The 16551-nt window shown below is 47.3% G+C and overlaps 1 protein-coding gene and 1 non-coding gene across 6 annotated transcripts; one reads left to right on the forward strand and one right to left on the reverse strand.

Moving 5' to 3' along the window:
* Positions 1 to 93: 93 nt before the first annotated feature.
* Positions 94 to 15922, reverse strand: PAN2 (poly(A) specific ribonuclease subunit PAN2). Of its 5 annotated transcripts, none has more exons than XM_074402745.1 (26): positions 15772 to 15922; positions 14718 to 15120; positions 11571 to 11740; positions 11337 to 11457; positions 11093 to 11170; positions 10043 to 10310; positions 9304 to 9646; positions 8998 to 9094; positions 7996 to 8115; positions 7672 to 7791; positions 7251 to 7379; positions 6958 to 7157; positions 6724 to 6860; positions 6481 to 6587; positions 6171 to 6269; positions 5982 to 6055; positions 5727 to 5874; positions 5277 to 5420; positions 5087 to 5146; positions 4748 to 4838; positions 3377 to 3498; positions 3098 to 3241; positions 2785 to 2964; positions 2565 to 2658; positions 1388 to 1585; positions 94 to 788 (listed from the first exon to the last, which is right to left on the reverse strand). In XM_074402745.1, exons 2-26 carry the CDS (start codon positions 14997 to 14999, stop codon positions 754 to 756), a joined length of 3561 nt encoding a protein of 1186 aa, XP_074258846.1. In that variant the 5' UTR covers positions 15000 to 15120; positions 15772 to 15922; the 3' UTR covers positions 94 to 753. The 5 variants fall into 5 exon arrangements, with proteins under 5 accessions (XP_074258846.1, XP_010348273.1, XP_003939373.1 ...); XM_010349971.3 differs by having other exon boundaries at positions 3341 to 3498; positions 6724 to 6857; positions 15772 to 15921; XM_003939324.4 differs by having other exon boundaries at positions 3341 to 3498; positions 15772 to 15921.
* LOC120365112 (U6 spliceosomal RNA) lies at positions 12141 to 12247 on the forward strand. The gene has a single exon (XR_005580131.1). It is a non-coding gene; the product is annotated as a U6 spliceosomal RNA (small nuclear RNA).
* Positions 15923 to 16551: the final 629 nt, after the last annotated feature.

Below are 16551 nucleotides of genomic sequence, written 5' to 3' on the forward strand. Positions count from 1 at the left end.
CTTTGGATTCCAATCCTTTACCTTCATACAAAGGAGAGGAAGGCTGAAGCCAGAGAACACTAGCAGTTCTCTAATGAGATAAATGACAAAAGATAATATTTTGTTTTTATTTTATAAAACATGCAGTTTACAACAAATTTTTAAAAAATGGAACAAAACTTGGGACAGGAGAGTGGGATGGAAGACAGATGCTTCTCAACTGTCAGCAGGAAAAAATGAAGCCAGCAGCCAAGCTTTGTTCAGGATCCAAAGGCCCAAAGGCCCTTTTGGCAATGGTATTGGCAACACTAATTTGCTTGGGCCACCAACACTCTACAGGCTGGCCCCTCCAGGCATCCCTGAAGCAGTTGATGACTTGTGCTAAGTCTGGAACTACAGTGGTATCCTCTGTCATTGTTCAGGACTTCAATTCCTAGCCAGCTAGGAACTGACAGTTTTGGTTCCAGGAGCTTCTTTGCCTGGATATTAGTCACTCAGGATATTAAGAACACCAATTACTTTCCATCTGGGTCAATTCTAGACTCTGTTTCTGTACCATTGTTTTGCAAAGGATGAAGAAGGAATGAATCTGGCTCCTAGAACCTTTGCGACAATTCTGCTGTATTCCAGTTCTATTAATAGCACCATCTGTAGACCCTGAGCACGTCCAATTCTGGAAGTGGACAAGGTATAGCCAACTTAAGAAGCCATCTCCCAGTTCTGGGACGATAGAACAGTAAAGGGAGAGGGCAGCAGTTCTTTGGGAAGGGTAGGTCAGAGCGCCAACACTGAGGAGAAGACAGCTGCATCTGTCAGAGACAAAACCAAAAGCATCATTCAAGCTGATGGAGAAAAAGCATTTTCTCAGACTTCCTATGAAGGAAAAATGCAAGGGAAAAAAGGGCACGGACCTTCCCTGAACATTTTAGACTTGGGCAAGAGGACATTATAGTTAATGGAAAGTTTCTATAAAATCTATTTCACTGAATGTTAGGAGGATAAAGTGCTTTGTAAACTGTTAAGTGCTGTTCTCCATATATGCAATCAAAATCCACCCAACTGGGGGCGCCAGGCTCATGCCTGTGATCCCAACACTTTGTGAGCCCAGGGTGGATGGATTGCTTGAGCCCAGGAGTTCAAGACCAGCCTGGACAACATGATAAAACCCTGTCTTTACAAGAAGTACAAAAATTAGCTGGGTGTGGTGGTGTGCGCCTGTTGTCCTAATTATTTAGGAGGCTGAGGTGGGTCAATCACTTGAGCCCGAAAGGTCTAGGCTGCAGTGAGCTGTACTTAATGCTACTGCACTTCAGCCTGGCGACAGAGTGAGACCCTGTCTCAAACAAACAAGCAAACAAAATACAAAATCCACCCAGTTCAGTTTCCCTTGTCCCATCCCAGGTCTTACTCTTGGGACTTGTTTGGCCCTCAGGCTCTGGCACCTTCCAGTCCATCTTTCGGCCTTTCTCATAAAGACCCTTGAGGACCTTGTGGAAAGACTCAGGCTCAGTGCCATTTTTGCTTAGCTCCAGATACTTTCGGTAGAGCTGAAGGGCTGTGCGCGCATCCTCAATACTGTCATGGGTTTCCCCTTGAATCTTCAGGTCTGGGGTAAGTAAAGGTGGAATAGTTTGGGACCCAGCAAAGGGAAGGAGGAACATGTCTCCCCACTCCCAGCTGACTCCAGAAAACTAAAAAGCCTGACTGCCCTTAAGGGAAACTCAAACACCTTCCTCAGTGCACAGAAGGGATACTGAAGTTAATTAAATTCATGAGTAATTGTCACCACTAACTGAGAGTCCCCCTTACTCCCACTTTATCCTCTAACACTGTTCCTGCTTTGTCTTCCCCCCAGCCAACCGCCATGGTTTTTTTTTCAGATTTGTGGTACATGTGCATGTTCATAACATGGGTTTATCGTGTACTGGTGAGGATTGGGTTTCTAGTATACCTAATATGCAAATAGTAAACTTTGTGCCCAATAAATAATTTTTCAACTGTCCCTCCTCCCCCATCATTCCCCCCTTTTAGAGGCCCAGTGTCTATTATTTCCATACTTATGTTTGTATGTACTCATGGTTTAGTTCCAACTTATAAGTGAGAATATGTGTTATTTGATTTTTTGTTTGAGTTAGTTCACTTAATATGATGGCCGACAGCTTCATCCATGTTGCTGCAAAGGACATTATTTCTTTTTTTTTTTTTTGTCTTTTTTTTTTTTTTTTTTTTTGAGACGGAGTTTCGCTCTTGTTACCCAGGCTGGAGTGCAATGGCGCGATCTCGGCTCACCGCAACCTCCGCCTCCTGGGTTCAGGCAATTCTCCTGCCTCAGCCTCCTGAGTAGCTGGGATTACAGGCACGCGCCACCATGCCCAGCTAGTTTTTTGTATTTTTAGTAGAGACGGGGTTTCACTATGTTGACCAGGATGGTCTCGATCTCTCGACCTCGTGATCCACCCGCCTCGGCCTCCCAAAGTGCTGGGATTACAGGCTTGAGCCACCGCGCCCGGCCTTTTTTTGTCTTTTAAATGGCTGCTTCTGTTCTTAATGTGCACCACAGGGGCCTACAAGGCAGAGCAACTCACCCAGAAAGTACCAAGCAAGGAATCGCAGGGATATCATTCGTTTTCGAGGCATATGGAATAGGTAGACAGTATCAAGGACTTGGTCCTTGGGCACCTGGCAAGGATAAAAGAGGAAGAGACTTAAGGTAGGGGATCTATAATTCCCCATTTTCTAAAGGCACAATGTATACCCTGAGGGGCCCACCCTCAAAAGAAGACTCTTAAAAGAGCCCTGCCAAACCATCAGGTTGATGACCCGGAAGTCCTTCTGCAGGCCATGACCCACAAACTTGACTCCGATGTCAATGAGAAAACGAAGCTTTAAGTAGGTAGACTTGAGAGTTGTTAGGTGCTTGGAGGAGATTTTGGCATCAAGATCACCAGGCTTTATACCCGAGTATTGAGTCAAGTAATCCACCACCTAGGAATAGAGAAAAGGACAAGTCTTTTTCAGGAAGTGAGGCGGAGGTTTCCCCTACCACTCTTCCCTGGGTTCTTGAGCACTGTACATAAGCACCAAGGTATGCCTCACTTGCATCTCCATATCCTAATACCTGCTCCTGGGTAGAGATGTAGTCATCAATGAAGGGAATACCCTCATTGGGTCCCTGGCCCCGAACACAGGTAATCCTGGCTACTGACATCTGGCTTGGTTTAATGGTGGACTTGGTACCATCACTGCGTAACTCTGCTTCCTCCTACATGAGAAGAATTAATAAGAAAATCAGAGAAATGCTTACAACTCCTAATATCCTCAGAGTTCTCTTCCAGTGCCCCACCCTTTTGGTCTTGGTTACCTCATTAAGGGTGACAAACTCAGCATCCAAACCCACCAGGTCCCCAATCTGTGGCATCTCATTCAGCATCAGTGGAATAAAGGTAGTATGTGTTTTCCGCTGCTTCCGTGCCAGCGAGGCTTCAGCCAGCAAGACACTTGCCTCGATAGGGTTCTTGACTGGAAGGAAGAATGCAGAGGACACAGGGCTTCAATAGGGAAGTGACTAGGGGAGAGAAGCCCAGGGTGGCTGATCATAGACTCTCGGTCTACACTGTGATCCCTCAATAATCAAAGCATGTGAGAATAAAGATCATGTCTGCTGGGCGCGGTGACTCACGCCTGTAATCCCAGCACTCTGGGAGGCCAAGGTGGGTGGATCACGAGGTCAAGAGATCGAGACCATCCTGGTCAACATAGTGAAACCCTGTCTCTATTAAAAATACAAAATAATTTAGCTGGGCATGGTGGCACGTGCCTGTAATCCCAGCTACTCAGGAGGCTGAGGCAGGAGAATTGCCTGAACCCAGGAGGTGGAGGTTGCAGTGAGCCGAGATCGCGCCATTGCACTCCAGCCTGGGTAATAAGAGCGAAACTCCATTTTGGGGAAAAAAAAAAAAAGATCATGTCTGATGAATGGGGCAGGTAGACAGAGCAGGTCATACCAGGAAATTATCAAGAAATATGCTGGGGAAAAAAGCAAAAAACAAAAAAAACAGAAAAGACCACAGAGGGCCAGGTATGGTGGGTCATGCCTGTAATCCCAGCACTTTGGGAGGCCGAGGCAGGCGGATCATGAGGTCAGAAGATCAAGACCATCCTGGCTAACATGGTGAAACTTCGTCCCTACTAAAAATACAAAAAATTAGCCAGGCATGGTGGTACATGCCTGTAGTCCCAGCTATTCAGGAGGCTGAGGCAGGAGAATCACTTGAACCTGGGAGGTGGAGGTTGCAGTGATCTCGGCTCACTCAGCTGAGATCACTGCAACCAGCCTGTTGCCCAGGCTGATCTCAAACTTTTGAGCTCAAGTGATCCACCCACCTCAGTCTCCCAAAGTGCTGGGATAAAAGGCATGAGCAACTGTGCCTGGCCTACACTAGGTTAATTAAAAAAATTTTTTGAAGAGATGAGGTCTTGTTATGTTGCTCAGGCTGGATTTCCCACTTCTAAATTTAAGGTCTAATAAGCAGGAATTTCTTATCTCCTCATCTCTTATTACCTCATCTCTTCAAAAAAATTTTTTTTTGTTGTTGCTCAGGCTGGATTTCCCACTTCTAAATTTAAGGTCTAATAAGCAGGAATTTCTTATCTCCAGAAATATTAACACTGGTTACCAATCCCAAGTACTTGCAAGCAATGCCCCAGATCTCATCCTGAAGCCCAATCTAAACTGCCCACACACTTGGATCTACTATGTACCACTTACTGTTCAGGTTGTATCTGGAATTGAGATTCCGTTTGACATAATAAAGGATTGCAGGTACTTTCCAATTCATGTCAAACTGCACAGCTTCATGCTATAGAAGAGAAAAAGCACTTATGGCCAGTGTATATCACCCTTTTTCCTTTTCCCTCTTCAGACAGAGGCCAGGACTCAGGTGCTACTTTTTTTTCCAGGTGCTATTTTTAACTGCTACTGTTTTTTATTCCTGAGGATTCCTTCCTTCCTCCCTGTTGAATCCGCCTGGCATTGTATAGGGCCCTAAAGACAAGGATGCTAGGAAAAGGGGAAATTAAAGAAGAAACAGAACATGTTGCAACTAACCTTGTCAATAGGTTCAATAAGAAAGTCATTGAACAGATACCACTGCTGGTGAGTAACGCCCTACGGAAATAAAAAGAAAGACTGTGATGATACAAAGTGATGGCTGTACCACTGTCTCAGACTCAAGGACGGACCTGGGACTCACTATGGCCATCCCAGGAGTGTTCCTGCCCTTTACAACCTCACTCACCTCCTTGCGCTGGTGGTAGGTCTCTCCAACTTTGATGTGAGCCACCAGGCTGCCCCCTGTGCGTGAGTCCAGGATGTGTACCACAGTAGCCATCAGGTCATACACATAGACACCATGCTCCTCCTCTGCCCTGGCTGGGCCCCACTGTGAGGGGGGTACCCAGGCTGCTAAGCTAAGTTCAAGGATGGGGAAGGGAGGGGAATGGGGACAGAGGACAGGGAGTTGGGGGTATAGGGGATGGGGGACCAGGGTGGGTTATGTCTCCATCCTAGCTGATCTATGACCCCAACACTGAACTGAGTGACTATGGAAAATCCCCTAACCAGTAAATACTAGGCCTTATTCTCTTCCTTTTCCCTCTGCTAAGTTTTACCTTCCCCCTGCCCTCATTTACCTTCTGCCCCACCTTCTCTCCCTTATTCCCTTTCCTCTTCCCAATTTTTCAACAACCTGCATCTCATCCCCATCAGTCCAATTGCAAACATCCAGCCCTTTGTTCTTGGTCATCTTCATGCGAATGGAGAAAGGAAGCCAGACGTTCTTCAACTCCTCAATGGAGGGACACACCAGCACACCCTCTGGACTCCCTAGTTCCTTCCTATCAGGTTAGAAGAATTGGAAATTTGTTCTGAAAGAGATCTAGCCAGTGACAAGAGGAGCCACTGGACAGTTCCATCCTTTGACAGCTCCCAAGACAGCACCTACCAATCAGCCAAAGCAAATTCCTTGTTCTTGGAGATTTCCCCACTGTGTTTCTTTACTGCCATCTTGAAGGCAAACTGAACATAGAAGAAAAACATCCAGTTCTTCAGGAACATAATCATATGTGAAGATCAGAAGGGGGATAAAATGAAAAAGTATTCCTGAAGCCCTGTTTCTAGTCTGAGTCCTTACCTCAGCCTGCATTCTCCAGAAATCAGCCTCTTTTGAGCTGTTCACCTCACAATTGATGACAAGAATATCTGGCAGATGGCGGATGTTGCGGGTCTGAATCTGAGAGGAAGAAACAAACGAAAGAATGGCAGGAATGAACAGGAAAAGGGGTCTGGACAGGAACTTGGGTCTGCGTCCTCAAACTGGGATTCCTCACTCCCCCAGAGATCCCTGGCTGGCAGTGCTGACACAGCCAGCCCCACATGGGATGGAGGCTGAATCCCCCACATGGCAGGAACAGGACTCTAGTCCAGTCCAACAGTCCACTTACCGTGGGCTGGTACTTTTCACAGTTGTCACACCAGGCCTGTGTATTCTGATCCAAGCAGATGCTTCGCTTCAGCACCTGAGCAAAGTCATAGTTCTTCCCAGTTTTATCTGAGGGAAAATGGAATGCTTTACTCCTGGTTCTCCCCTCTACCCACAGTTAGCCCCCAAACACCCTCTCCCTGATGTTACAGGACATTTGTGGGAACCTTCCCAACTGAGCTGCAGGGTATACCACTGTTACTACCATCAGGGTAGGAGAGCGTGAAAAGCAGGGTGGATGAGGCTCGCACGGTCTCACTGCCACAGCGGCAGAGGCTGCAGTTCTCCATCTCACAGCTGAAGAGCTGCCCGATAACAGAGTCCCCCGATGAGCAAAAGCTGCTAAGAGTGATATTTGCACATTGAAGAAGTTAGGAGACCCTTTAAATCAGAGGGGCCTGTCATGATGGGATTAACTATTTCTATCCTGATTTCATACCTGCCACCAGCACCTCGATAAGCCTGTGGTAATTCCAGTTCCTGCATATCTTGATGCAGTTGAGTGAGAATGAAGCGATTCCACCTCTGAATGAGCCTGGCCAGATTACCCTTGCCTGAAGCCTCATCTGAGTCAGCCAGGATCAGACCAAGGGCTGAGGCCTCAGGAATAGTACGGAATGCCCGAAGAAAATTATTGCCCTGGAAATGTGTTGGTGGAAAGGGTTATTTTCTCTTTTGTGTCCACTTTCCTTCCCCTTCCATTTTAAGTGTCTCAGGTCTCCAGGTACTGACCTGGCAAGGGTCACCACGAGAGAGGTCCAACATGTGAAAGAGGAAGCCCAGCTCACATGCCAGACAAAACTCCTTCTGGCAAAGGTGGTTCTGAATTAGACAGCGTACAGGCTCCAGGAAATAGAGCACCTGGAGGGAAGAGCAGAAGAACTGATGCAGGAAACTGGCATGGGGACGAGGAGAAATATGGAGTTTAAGTGAGCTGGTGGAAAATACAAAGCAGGGGCCCACTGAGCAGTGAGTCCACCAAATCAGTGGAGCTCAGAGGAGACCTGAAAGGTGTAGAGGCAAGAAAGAATTGTAGAGGAGACCATGGTAAAGCAAGCATGGCTGAGGAGACCTGGAAAGAGCAAGGGTCGAGTGGCCATAGGGAAGAAGGAAAGCAGTAGGAGTTCAAGTCGTAGGAATACCCAACCCTTACCTGGATCATGCAGTTACAGTAGGCATTGGGGATGTGGGGCTCTAATCCAGCAAACAAAGTCTTATTGTAGTGTTTGAAGTCAAAGTCCTCCAGCCCTAGCTTGGAATATTTGATGGTCACCTAAGGCAGAAATAGTCTGAGCAAGACAAGGATATCCTCAGAGTCCCAATCTTTCCAGCAGCCATAGCCTTTCCTAGAACCTCCCTCCTTGGTCCAGGGTGGTAGCTGAAGGCCTCCTGACTGAGTACTTCAATCCTTTCTCATATGACTTTCTTCCCAGGGTACCTTTCCCCACACCCCACAGGCCCTGATATCCCTCAACACCTTGCGATATTTCTTAGAAACCATGTGGAGATGTGGCTCCTCTTCTCGTCCTACTGGAGACTCAGTGACTTGGCTGAAGCTGTCAAATTCACTGTCTGACTCCTTGAGTCGGTAAGGTATCTAGGAATTTTAAGAAGAGGTAACCTTGTTGGATGTCTTGTCATCTTTGGCTTCACACTCATTTATCCGAACGTTGAAACAGCCACCAAGTCCTGAACCTTCTATATTCATAGCATTCTCAGCATCCGCTGCTTCCTTTTTATTTCCACTGCCATCACCCTGCTTCATCACAGCTGGACAACTGTCATGGCTTCCATGCTGGCTTCCCTATATTCACTCTGTCCAGCACAACACTACCAAATTAACCTTTGCAGAATGCTGCTTTTTGTGCATTACTTCCTCTATTATACAATGGTGTTCAAAGCTTCACAATCTGGCCACTTCTAACTTTATTTTTATTTTTTTACCCTCCCTCACCACTCTAACTTTAATCTCTTACTGCATCCCAATACCAACAGCTACTCTAGCCAGACTGGTATACTCGTATAGTCCCCCTCAGACATGTGTTTTACATTTATGCCTCTTGAGACCTTTACTAACCCTGTTCTCTCATCTTGAATATTCTCCTCTCTTACTATCTACTTAACTTGCATCCCACCTTTCCAGCTTAATACCCAGCTCTTTCATTACACTTTCCTTGGCCACTCTAGCCCAGAGTAACATTTTCCCTCCAAACAGCTCTGGCACTAAATGCTTATAACATTCCTTCAGTATTTAACGACAGAACATAACTTCTGATATGGCTATGTCTTATCTTCATCAACCAAATATTAAATTTCCTAAGATCAAGGACTCTAGCTTCTCTATCTTTGAATCCTCTCTAAAACCTAGTATAGTTCCATCAATTTGATAGGTTCCAAAAAGCATTTATCTAGTACAGTAAAAAGACAGGATAAACTTCAGTGAGCTGGCGTAGGGGCTGACCCTCCACTCTGAACACACCTGATTGCGTAGCCTGGTGCGGGGATTGGGTGCATAGCCAATGAAGCCCACCTTCTTCATGGTGCGCAGAATCTCTGCATCCACAGGTGGTGCTCGCCTACAATCCAGTATAGTTCTAGGGCTTAAAGGGTTGCAGTGTACACTGCTCCACACTCCCCAATCCCCAAGGATCCAGAAAAAAAGAAAATATTTAAGGTAGACAAAAGTCAGGGAAGTAGTAGAATAGTAACAAGGCTAGCAAAGAATTCTGATATCTTGGCCCTTTCTCCCTTCCTCCCACCTTTTGGCCCAGAGGTGGGGTACAACCTGGGAGCTGGAGCAGAGTTGGCAGCAGGCCAATCAGAGAGAAGTGTGTCAGTGGTGAGCGGGACAGGGATGAGGGAAAGAGGCAGCAGGTCCTGGCTCCAGTCCAGAGGAGGCAGTGAGTCCACGAGACACGGCAAAGCAAACTCGGTCTCACGGGAGTAGGGGTTGAAGGAAGGCTCCGGGGAATCAGTCCAGAGGTGCACACAACCCTCAGAATCCCCAAAGGCCAGAGCCTGCTTGCTGGCTGACACATCAAATGTCATTAGCAGAGGCCCCACAGGATTCACATGAAAGATATCTGCTGGGTTGGCCAGGCCTGTGGGTTCACAGAACTGGCACTGCCCTGCAAAGGAGGAAGAAACCCACTGAGCCCTAGAAAGTGAAGGAGAGCCATACTCTTATGCCCTTCCTATCCTCTTCCCCTGATTTCAGGGCAAGATGGGCCCCAAATCCATGCCTAGAGACAGAATGCCACCTGATGTCTTTCCATAAACCACCGATGGTTTGCTACTCATCAAACAGTAATTCTACAGTTATTTTGCCTACTTTACCTTTTTCCATGGTCCTCACATTCAAGAAAATAAAAGCTCTAATCTCTGGCCAAACCCAAGTGAAACCCTGGGACCCTGATGAAAGGTTACTTCTTTCCCCAACAAAAAGGTTTCAGGACGAGTACTTCAGGTGCTAGCTCTCCTTTGCTTACCAATCCCTCCTACCCAATCCCACATACCCTCCATACCTGACTGAGAGATGATAGCAAGACGAGAAGTGTATGTAGGAATGAAGCGCAAGAAGGCAGGATCCACGTGTACTTGAAGTGGTGTGATGGCACGCATCATGCGCAAATCATACACCTTGAGGAAACGGTCACAGGCCAGGCCAGTGAGGCGGCTGGAGAAGCCACAGGCAGCTAGCAGGTTGCCGTGCACATCAAAATCTGACAGACTCCCTGAGAAGGCATCAAACTCATGTTCTACTTTAAAAGTACGAAGGTCTCTCAGGGAAACCTAAAAAAAAAAAAAAAAAAAAAAAAAAAGAAAATTCAGTTACCTACAAATTCTGTTATCAGAAAAAAATAACTGTCACCTACATAACCCAGTGGGATCCCTATTAAAGGAACTAAGACTTCAGGATATGGACTCTTCCCCTCCCCGCCACAGGAAGGGCATTCAGAGGATATGGACTCTTAGAGCACAGAAAAGGTAAACAGAGAACCCCAGAGCCAGAAGGGGCTCCAGAGAGAACTCATTTACCCTTTTTGCCTCCAGGGCACTTTATTATCATAGAAAACATCAGGCTGCAAAATAATCTCATAGTATAACATCAGTGAGTAGGAAGTGAATTCACTCCACTCATCCTCATCTCCAATCCAACTATACTCCAGAGTTAAGGGAAAGCAGGCCGGGCACAGTGGCTCACACCTATAATCCCAGCACTTTGGGGAGCCGAGGTGGGCCAATCACCTGAGGTCAGGAGTTTGAGACCAACTTGACCAACACAGAGAAACTCCGTCTCTCCTAAATATACAAAATTAGCCAAGCATTGTGGAGCATGCCTGTAATCCCAGCTACTTGGGAGGTTGACGCAGGAGAATAGCTTGAACCAGGGACGTAGAGGTTGTGGTGAGCCGAGATCTCACCATTGCACCCCAGCCCGGGCAACAAGAGTGAAATTCCATCTCAAAAAATATAAATAAATAAATAAACAAAAAGCGTTAAGGGAAAGCAGATCCCAATCAAGTATCTACTGAAACGGCCCTGCGGTGGGAGGAGAAATGGAACTTGGCCACCTTGCCAGACGTGTGGCCGCAGAAGAAGAAGCGATTTGTCTGTCTCATAATGGTGACTCCCGGCGTCTCTACTGCATACTGGAGAGGGAAGCAGGAGAAACCAGTGAGAAGATTGATTTTTCCCACAGACCAAAGGAACAGAAAGGTCATACCCACATCTCAGACACATTACCAGCCCAAGCATAACCCTGCCCCCTCAACAGCCTCAGACCCTGCAGAGGTCTTTCTTGTCCCAGGCTTGTACCTTCTGAGTCTCCTGGACAGTGTTAAGATCAATCTCCAGTATGTGATTCTGCAGCCCACCAACGAGTAGAGTACTGCTGTCAGTCAGTAGGAGACTGTGCATATCCTCATTCTCATCCAGCCTGTTGGGGAGAGGAAAGGCTCAGGGCCCCAGGCCTTACAAGTTGCCAATCCCTTAGCCTTCCCACCCTATGAAGTATCTTCATTCCCAGTCCAGAGCTGAGAAGCTACTTACAGGTAATCAAATATAATGAGGCCCCCACGGGCCATATACTTGAGGTTGTTCTTGGTGAGAAAAAGGATACCATTCTCCAGGCTCTGGATCTGCCGAATGTCATCACTGCCATTGACCTGAAAGGATGAGTAGCGCTCCAAGGCTGGGCCGAAAAATGAAGTGGCATGGCCCTATATGGGACAAAAACAACAGAGACACTTACAGTGGAGGGGCAGGGGCCGTCCTACAGCCCCTCAGGGACTGAACACAGCTCAGCCTTGATCCTTTCCTGCTTGGCCTTTGTGACTAGGAGCAACTGATGCAAAGGGCTAGGAACCAGTCAATCTTAGTGACAAGGACACTGATAATACTGTCTTACGTTTGTTTAATGTGTTACACAGTATTTTTGTAAACCCTACCTCATTTTATCCTCACAATGACCCTGCTGAATAGGTAATGGCTCAGTTGATTAGAACAGTATACAGAAGGTCAGGGACATAGTCCAAGGATGAGTTAGAGGCAAGGGGCTCTGCCTCTTTGTTTCCCTTCCTGGTGCTGCATCCAAGTCTCTATTCAAATATAAGAACGTCTGTGCTCGCTTCGGCAGCACATATACTAGAATTGGAATGATACAGAGAAGATTAGCATGGCCCCTGCGCAAGGATGACACACAAATTCGTGAAGCGTTCCATATTTAAAAAAAAAAAAAAAGAAGAACTTCTGACCAACTATCTAAAACAGCAACATTGTTTCTAAAAGAGTCATTAGGAAAAAAGATTAAAACAAAATACTATAAAACCAAACCAAATAGCAACATTTCCCACCTTTCATTACCTCAACCTCCTTACTCAACTGTATTTTTTTTTTTTTTTGAGATGGTGGTCTCACTCTGTCACCCAGGCTGGAGTGCCACGGAACGACCTTGGCTCACTGCAACCTCCGCCTCCCGGATTCAAGCGATTCTCCTGCCTCAGGCTCCCAAGCATCTGGAATTACAGGCACCCACCACCACACCTGGCTAATTTTTGTATTTTCAGTAGAGACAGGATTTCACCATGTTGGCCAGGTTGGTCTCAAACTTTTGACCTCAGGTGATCCACCCGCCTCAGCCTCCCAAAGTGTTGGGATCACAGGTGTGAGCCACCGTTCCCCGCCAGTATTTTTCTTAAGAGTACTAGTCGACACCTGATGTAATGTTTTTGTTTATTGCTTATTCCAAACCTAGACCTTAGAACAAGGTCTGATACCTGGTATGTGGCTCAAAAAAACACTGGTTGGCGCCGGGCGCGGTGGCTCACGCCTGTAATCCCAGCACTTTGGGAGGCTGAGGCGGGTGGATCACGAGGTCAAGAGATCGAGACCATCCTGGTCAACATGGTGAAACCCCGTCTCTACTAAAAATACAAAAAATTAGCTGGGCATGGTGGCACGTGCCTGTAATCCCAGCTACTCCGGAGGCTGAGGCAGGAGAATTGCCTGAACCCAGGAGGCGGAGGTTGCGGTGAGCCGAGATCGCGCCATTGCACTCCAGCCTGGGTAACAAGAGCGAAACTCCGTCTCAAAAAAAAAAAAAAAAAAGAAAAAACACTGGTTGAATGAATAAATATCTACCTCTTCAGCTTCCAGTCCAGTAAATCCTAACTGCTTGTAGTTCCTGCATTTTGTACTCACCAAGCTCTGTAGTATCTTGGGAATCTTTGTTTATCCTGTGCTAAGACAGCCTTTTCCCATCTATTTCACCTGATTTCTACTCATCTTTCAAGACTCAGTTCAGGTGTTACTTCCTTCTGGATGCCCTTTTTGACTTTCCTCCATCCTCTCCAGCATCCAGGATATCTTTTCACACTGGCACTTAGTACCATGAAATTATCCATTTTGTATATGTTTTTTACCTTGATGTCCTGTAAACTCCTTGAGGGCAAGGATTATGTTTTATTTTGCTTTATTCACAGTGCCTAGCATAGCAGTAGACACTGCCTACTAAACTGAATGAATCACACACACAAAATTCATCCCTTCTAATGGAAAAACAATTCATTCCCTGAGAAATAAACTAGTAAACAAAGGACAGCAGAGTATTTCTTACAAAGTCTTTGGGCACTATAGCATATTGGCAATTTGGATACAGATTTTAAAAAATTAAGATTGATAACTGCTCTGAGAGAGATTAAAATCAGCCAGCGAGAACAAACTGATTCAATGTAAGATATGCAGAATCATTCATTAAATATTCTATAAAAATAAAAATAGAAAACAGAAGAGGGGCAATAGAAATAGAGATTGGATTTGGATGGCTACAGACTAAGTGATGGGTACAATTATCAAGACAAATCAAAACACTGGATGGGCAACTGTGACAAAAGTGGGATGCCAGCCAGGCGCGTGGCTCACACCTGTAACCCCAGCACTTTGGCAGCCCTATGCAGGAGGACTACTTAAGCTCAGGAGTTTGAGACCAGCCTGGGCAACACAGTAAGACTAAAAAAATTTTTTTAAATTAGCTGGGCTTGGTTGTGTAGGCCTGTAGCAGCTACTGGAGAGGCTAAAGTGGGAGGATTGTGGCTGGGTGCAGCGGCTCATGCCTGTAATCCCAGCACTTTGGGAGGCCAAGATGGGTGGATCACAAGGTCATGAGTTCAAGACCAACCTGGCTAACATGGTGAAACCTCGTCTCAACTGAAAATACAAAAAATTAGCTGGGGTGTGGTGGCGCACACCTGTAATCCCAGCTACTCTGGAGGCTGAGGCAGGAGAATCGCTTGAACCCAGGAGGTGGACGTTGTGGTAAGCAGAGATCACACTATTGTACTCCAGCCTGGGTGACAGTGCAAGACTTGTCTCAAAAAAAAAAAAAAAAAAAAAGGAGTAAGTGGGAGGATTGTATGAGCCCAGGAGGTTGAGGCTGCAGTGAGCCATGATCACATTGTGCCAATGCACTCCACCCTAGGCCACAGAGCAAGAACCTGTCTCAAAAAAAAAAAAAAAAAAGTGGGATGCCTTCTGAGAAAGAATATATCATTTATTTCTAGATCTTGGACTCTCCCTTTATCTTTCCAACCAGACCCAGCTGTCTCATCACTGGCTATCTGCAAAGCGGCTGTCCTTGGGTTAAGACCAGATAAAGACCTTCAACATCTTTCAACCCTCACAAAGGGGTACAGTTCTTACCCCGTGGCTCCCCACCCACAGCATCTCCTCGTGCAAGTCAAAGTGGGAGACGGAGACAGGCACACCCACTTCAGCCACCACGCTGTGCAATTCAGAGTAGACACCTTCCATTATGTGCACTGATTCCTGGACGGGAAGAGCCTCCAAGGCCACTCCCTCTGGGTCCAGCTCCACATTCTGTAGCAGACTTGGGTTCAGGTGGGCATCCAGGACAGGGTCCAGGGCAGAATGCATGGCTGGGGCATACTCTGCCAGTCCAGGGTCCAGACCCTCAAAGTTCATGATGACGATGGCAGCTGATTACAACCACAGCTGTCACACCCTCCCTTACCACAGTCCCTTTAGATGCCTGACCCAACCTTCAGCAAGACAGCACTGGTGGGCCTAGAATGGACATCCTGGCCTGTAAGGGGAAAGAGGTAGCTGAGTCAAGGGTAGGCCCAGGTACTGGTACTTAGTGTCTTCTAGGTTACGGGGCAGGAGGGAGATGAGGCAGGCATGAGGGATGAGGCTGCCAGCCAAAAGATGAAGCAGGCGGGGGAGGGACAGGCAGTGAGTTGGAGGTGATAGAACTGTTGTCCCTATCTCTCCTCTGCTAGGCCCTCTGTACTCTCCACCACCCCATTATCTAACCTAATCCTTGACTTCCCTTTCTTCTCACTTCGGACTGCTCACTTGCCTGGCTCAGCCCTGAATCATCAGGTGAAGGGAGCGGGAATTGCGGTGGTTGCAGTTAGGTAGAGGGACCTAAGGTGCTTTTTCCCCAGAATTGGGGGTGGGGAGGATGGGTTGGACGGTGAGGGTGGGGAGAAGTCACTTTCCCAGAATCCTCTCCAATAGCTACCCAGGATTCTCTAGAGGAAACAATAATGGCCAGTTACCCACAATTGGGGCGGGGGCAGGGGAAGGTGATGGAAACGGCTAGTTACCCAGAATTCTCTGGGGGAACAAGAGAAATTGGTTATCCAGAATTCTCCCACGAGGGTGGGGAGGAGGGGGATAGGGGCAAGGGTCAGATGTGTTCCTGGGATGCTTACGGGGGATGGGTCATTACCAAGATTTCTCCATGGCGGATATTTTGGAGCGCGTGGAGTTAGAACGAGTAGGGGGAGCGCAAGCGCTGTCAGCTCCGCGGGAAATTCCAGTTTCCCCAGTTCTCCCCCACGCCTAGGGCTCAACCTAACCACTACAGCGCCAAGGACCGGATTCCCAGGCGCGCCTTCCAATCAAGAAGGGCTCGGGGCACACCTAATCCAATCAGAAGGGCTCTGGGCGCATCTAAGCCAATCGGAAGAAGCCAGGTACGGCGACTCCCGAAGAGAGCGTGTGACGCAGGCGCCGGAAAAAGAGGTTACGGGGCGCCGGTGGGGACAAACGCAGCCGGACGCCGAACTGGCTGGGTGGCGTCAAGAAGTAATTCTTCTTGAACAAAATTACATCTAGGCTTGGAAACGGAACTTTATGCTTTTTATAACTCTAGGAACTCTAAAATAAGGGACACCCAAGGAAAAGCACTGGGAGTCAATGCTGCGTATTCCCAGCGGGGCTTTGTCCACCCCCTCTCCCTGCAATGAGCATGTGAGCCACTCCGCCACCTCTGACCCTGTTGTCCCCGAAACTCGCTGGCATTTCCTATCATTTCTAGATATGGGAGAGAAAAAAAGGAAGAGGGAGCCCGACTCCTGACACAGTTCAAGTGACTGCATCTTTACAGACATCCATCTGAAACACCCATTCGTGGTTGTTCTCTCCCAAGCGACCCCGGTAACATTCCTGGGTAAAGGATGCCCCTGGTTATCAAATTCTCCTAGCTCGTGAGGCGGGCTGGACATTA

Source organism: Saimiri boliviensis, chromosome 7, assembly GCF_048565385.1.
Source record: "Saimiri boliviensis isolate mSaiBol1 chromosome 7, mSaiBol1.pri, whole genome shotgun sequence".
Taxonomy (NCBI): Eukaryota; Metazoa; Chordata; class Mammalia; order Primates; family Cebidae; genus Saimiri; species Saimiri boliviensis.

Coding starts and splice junctions, on each gene's coding strand:
- PAN2 (XM_003939324.4), bottom strand. CDS start 14,999: ATGAACTTTGAGGGTCTGGACCCTGGACTGGCAGAGTATGCCCCAGCC. Junction 8,116..8,997: donor GCACCAGGCTACGCAATCAG/GTGTGTTCAGAG, acceptor TAAAATTCCTAG/ATACCTTACCGACTCAAGGA. Junction 7,158..7,250: donor CTCGTGGTGACCCTTGCCAG/GTCAGTACCTGG, acceptor ACACATTTCCAG/GGCAATAATTTTCTTCGGGC.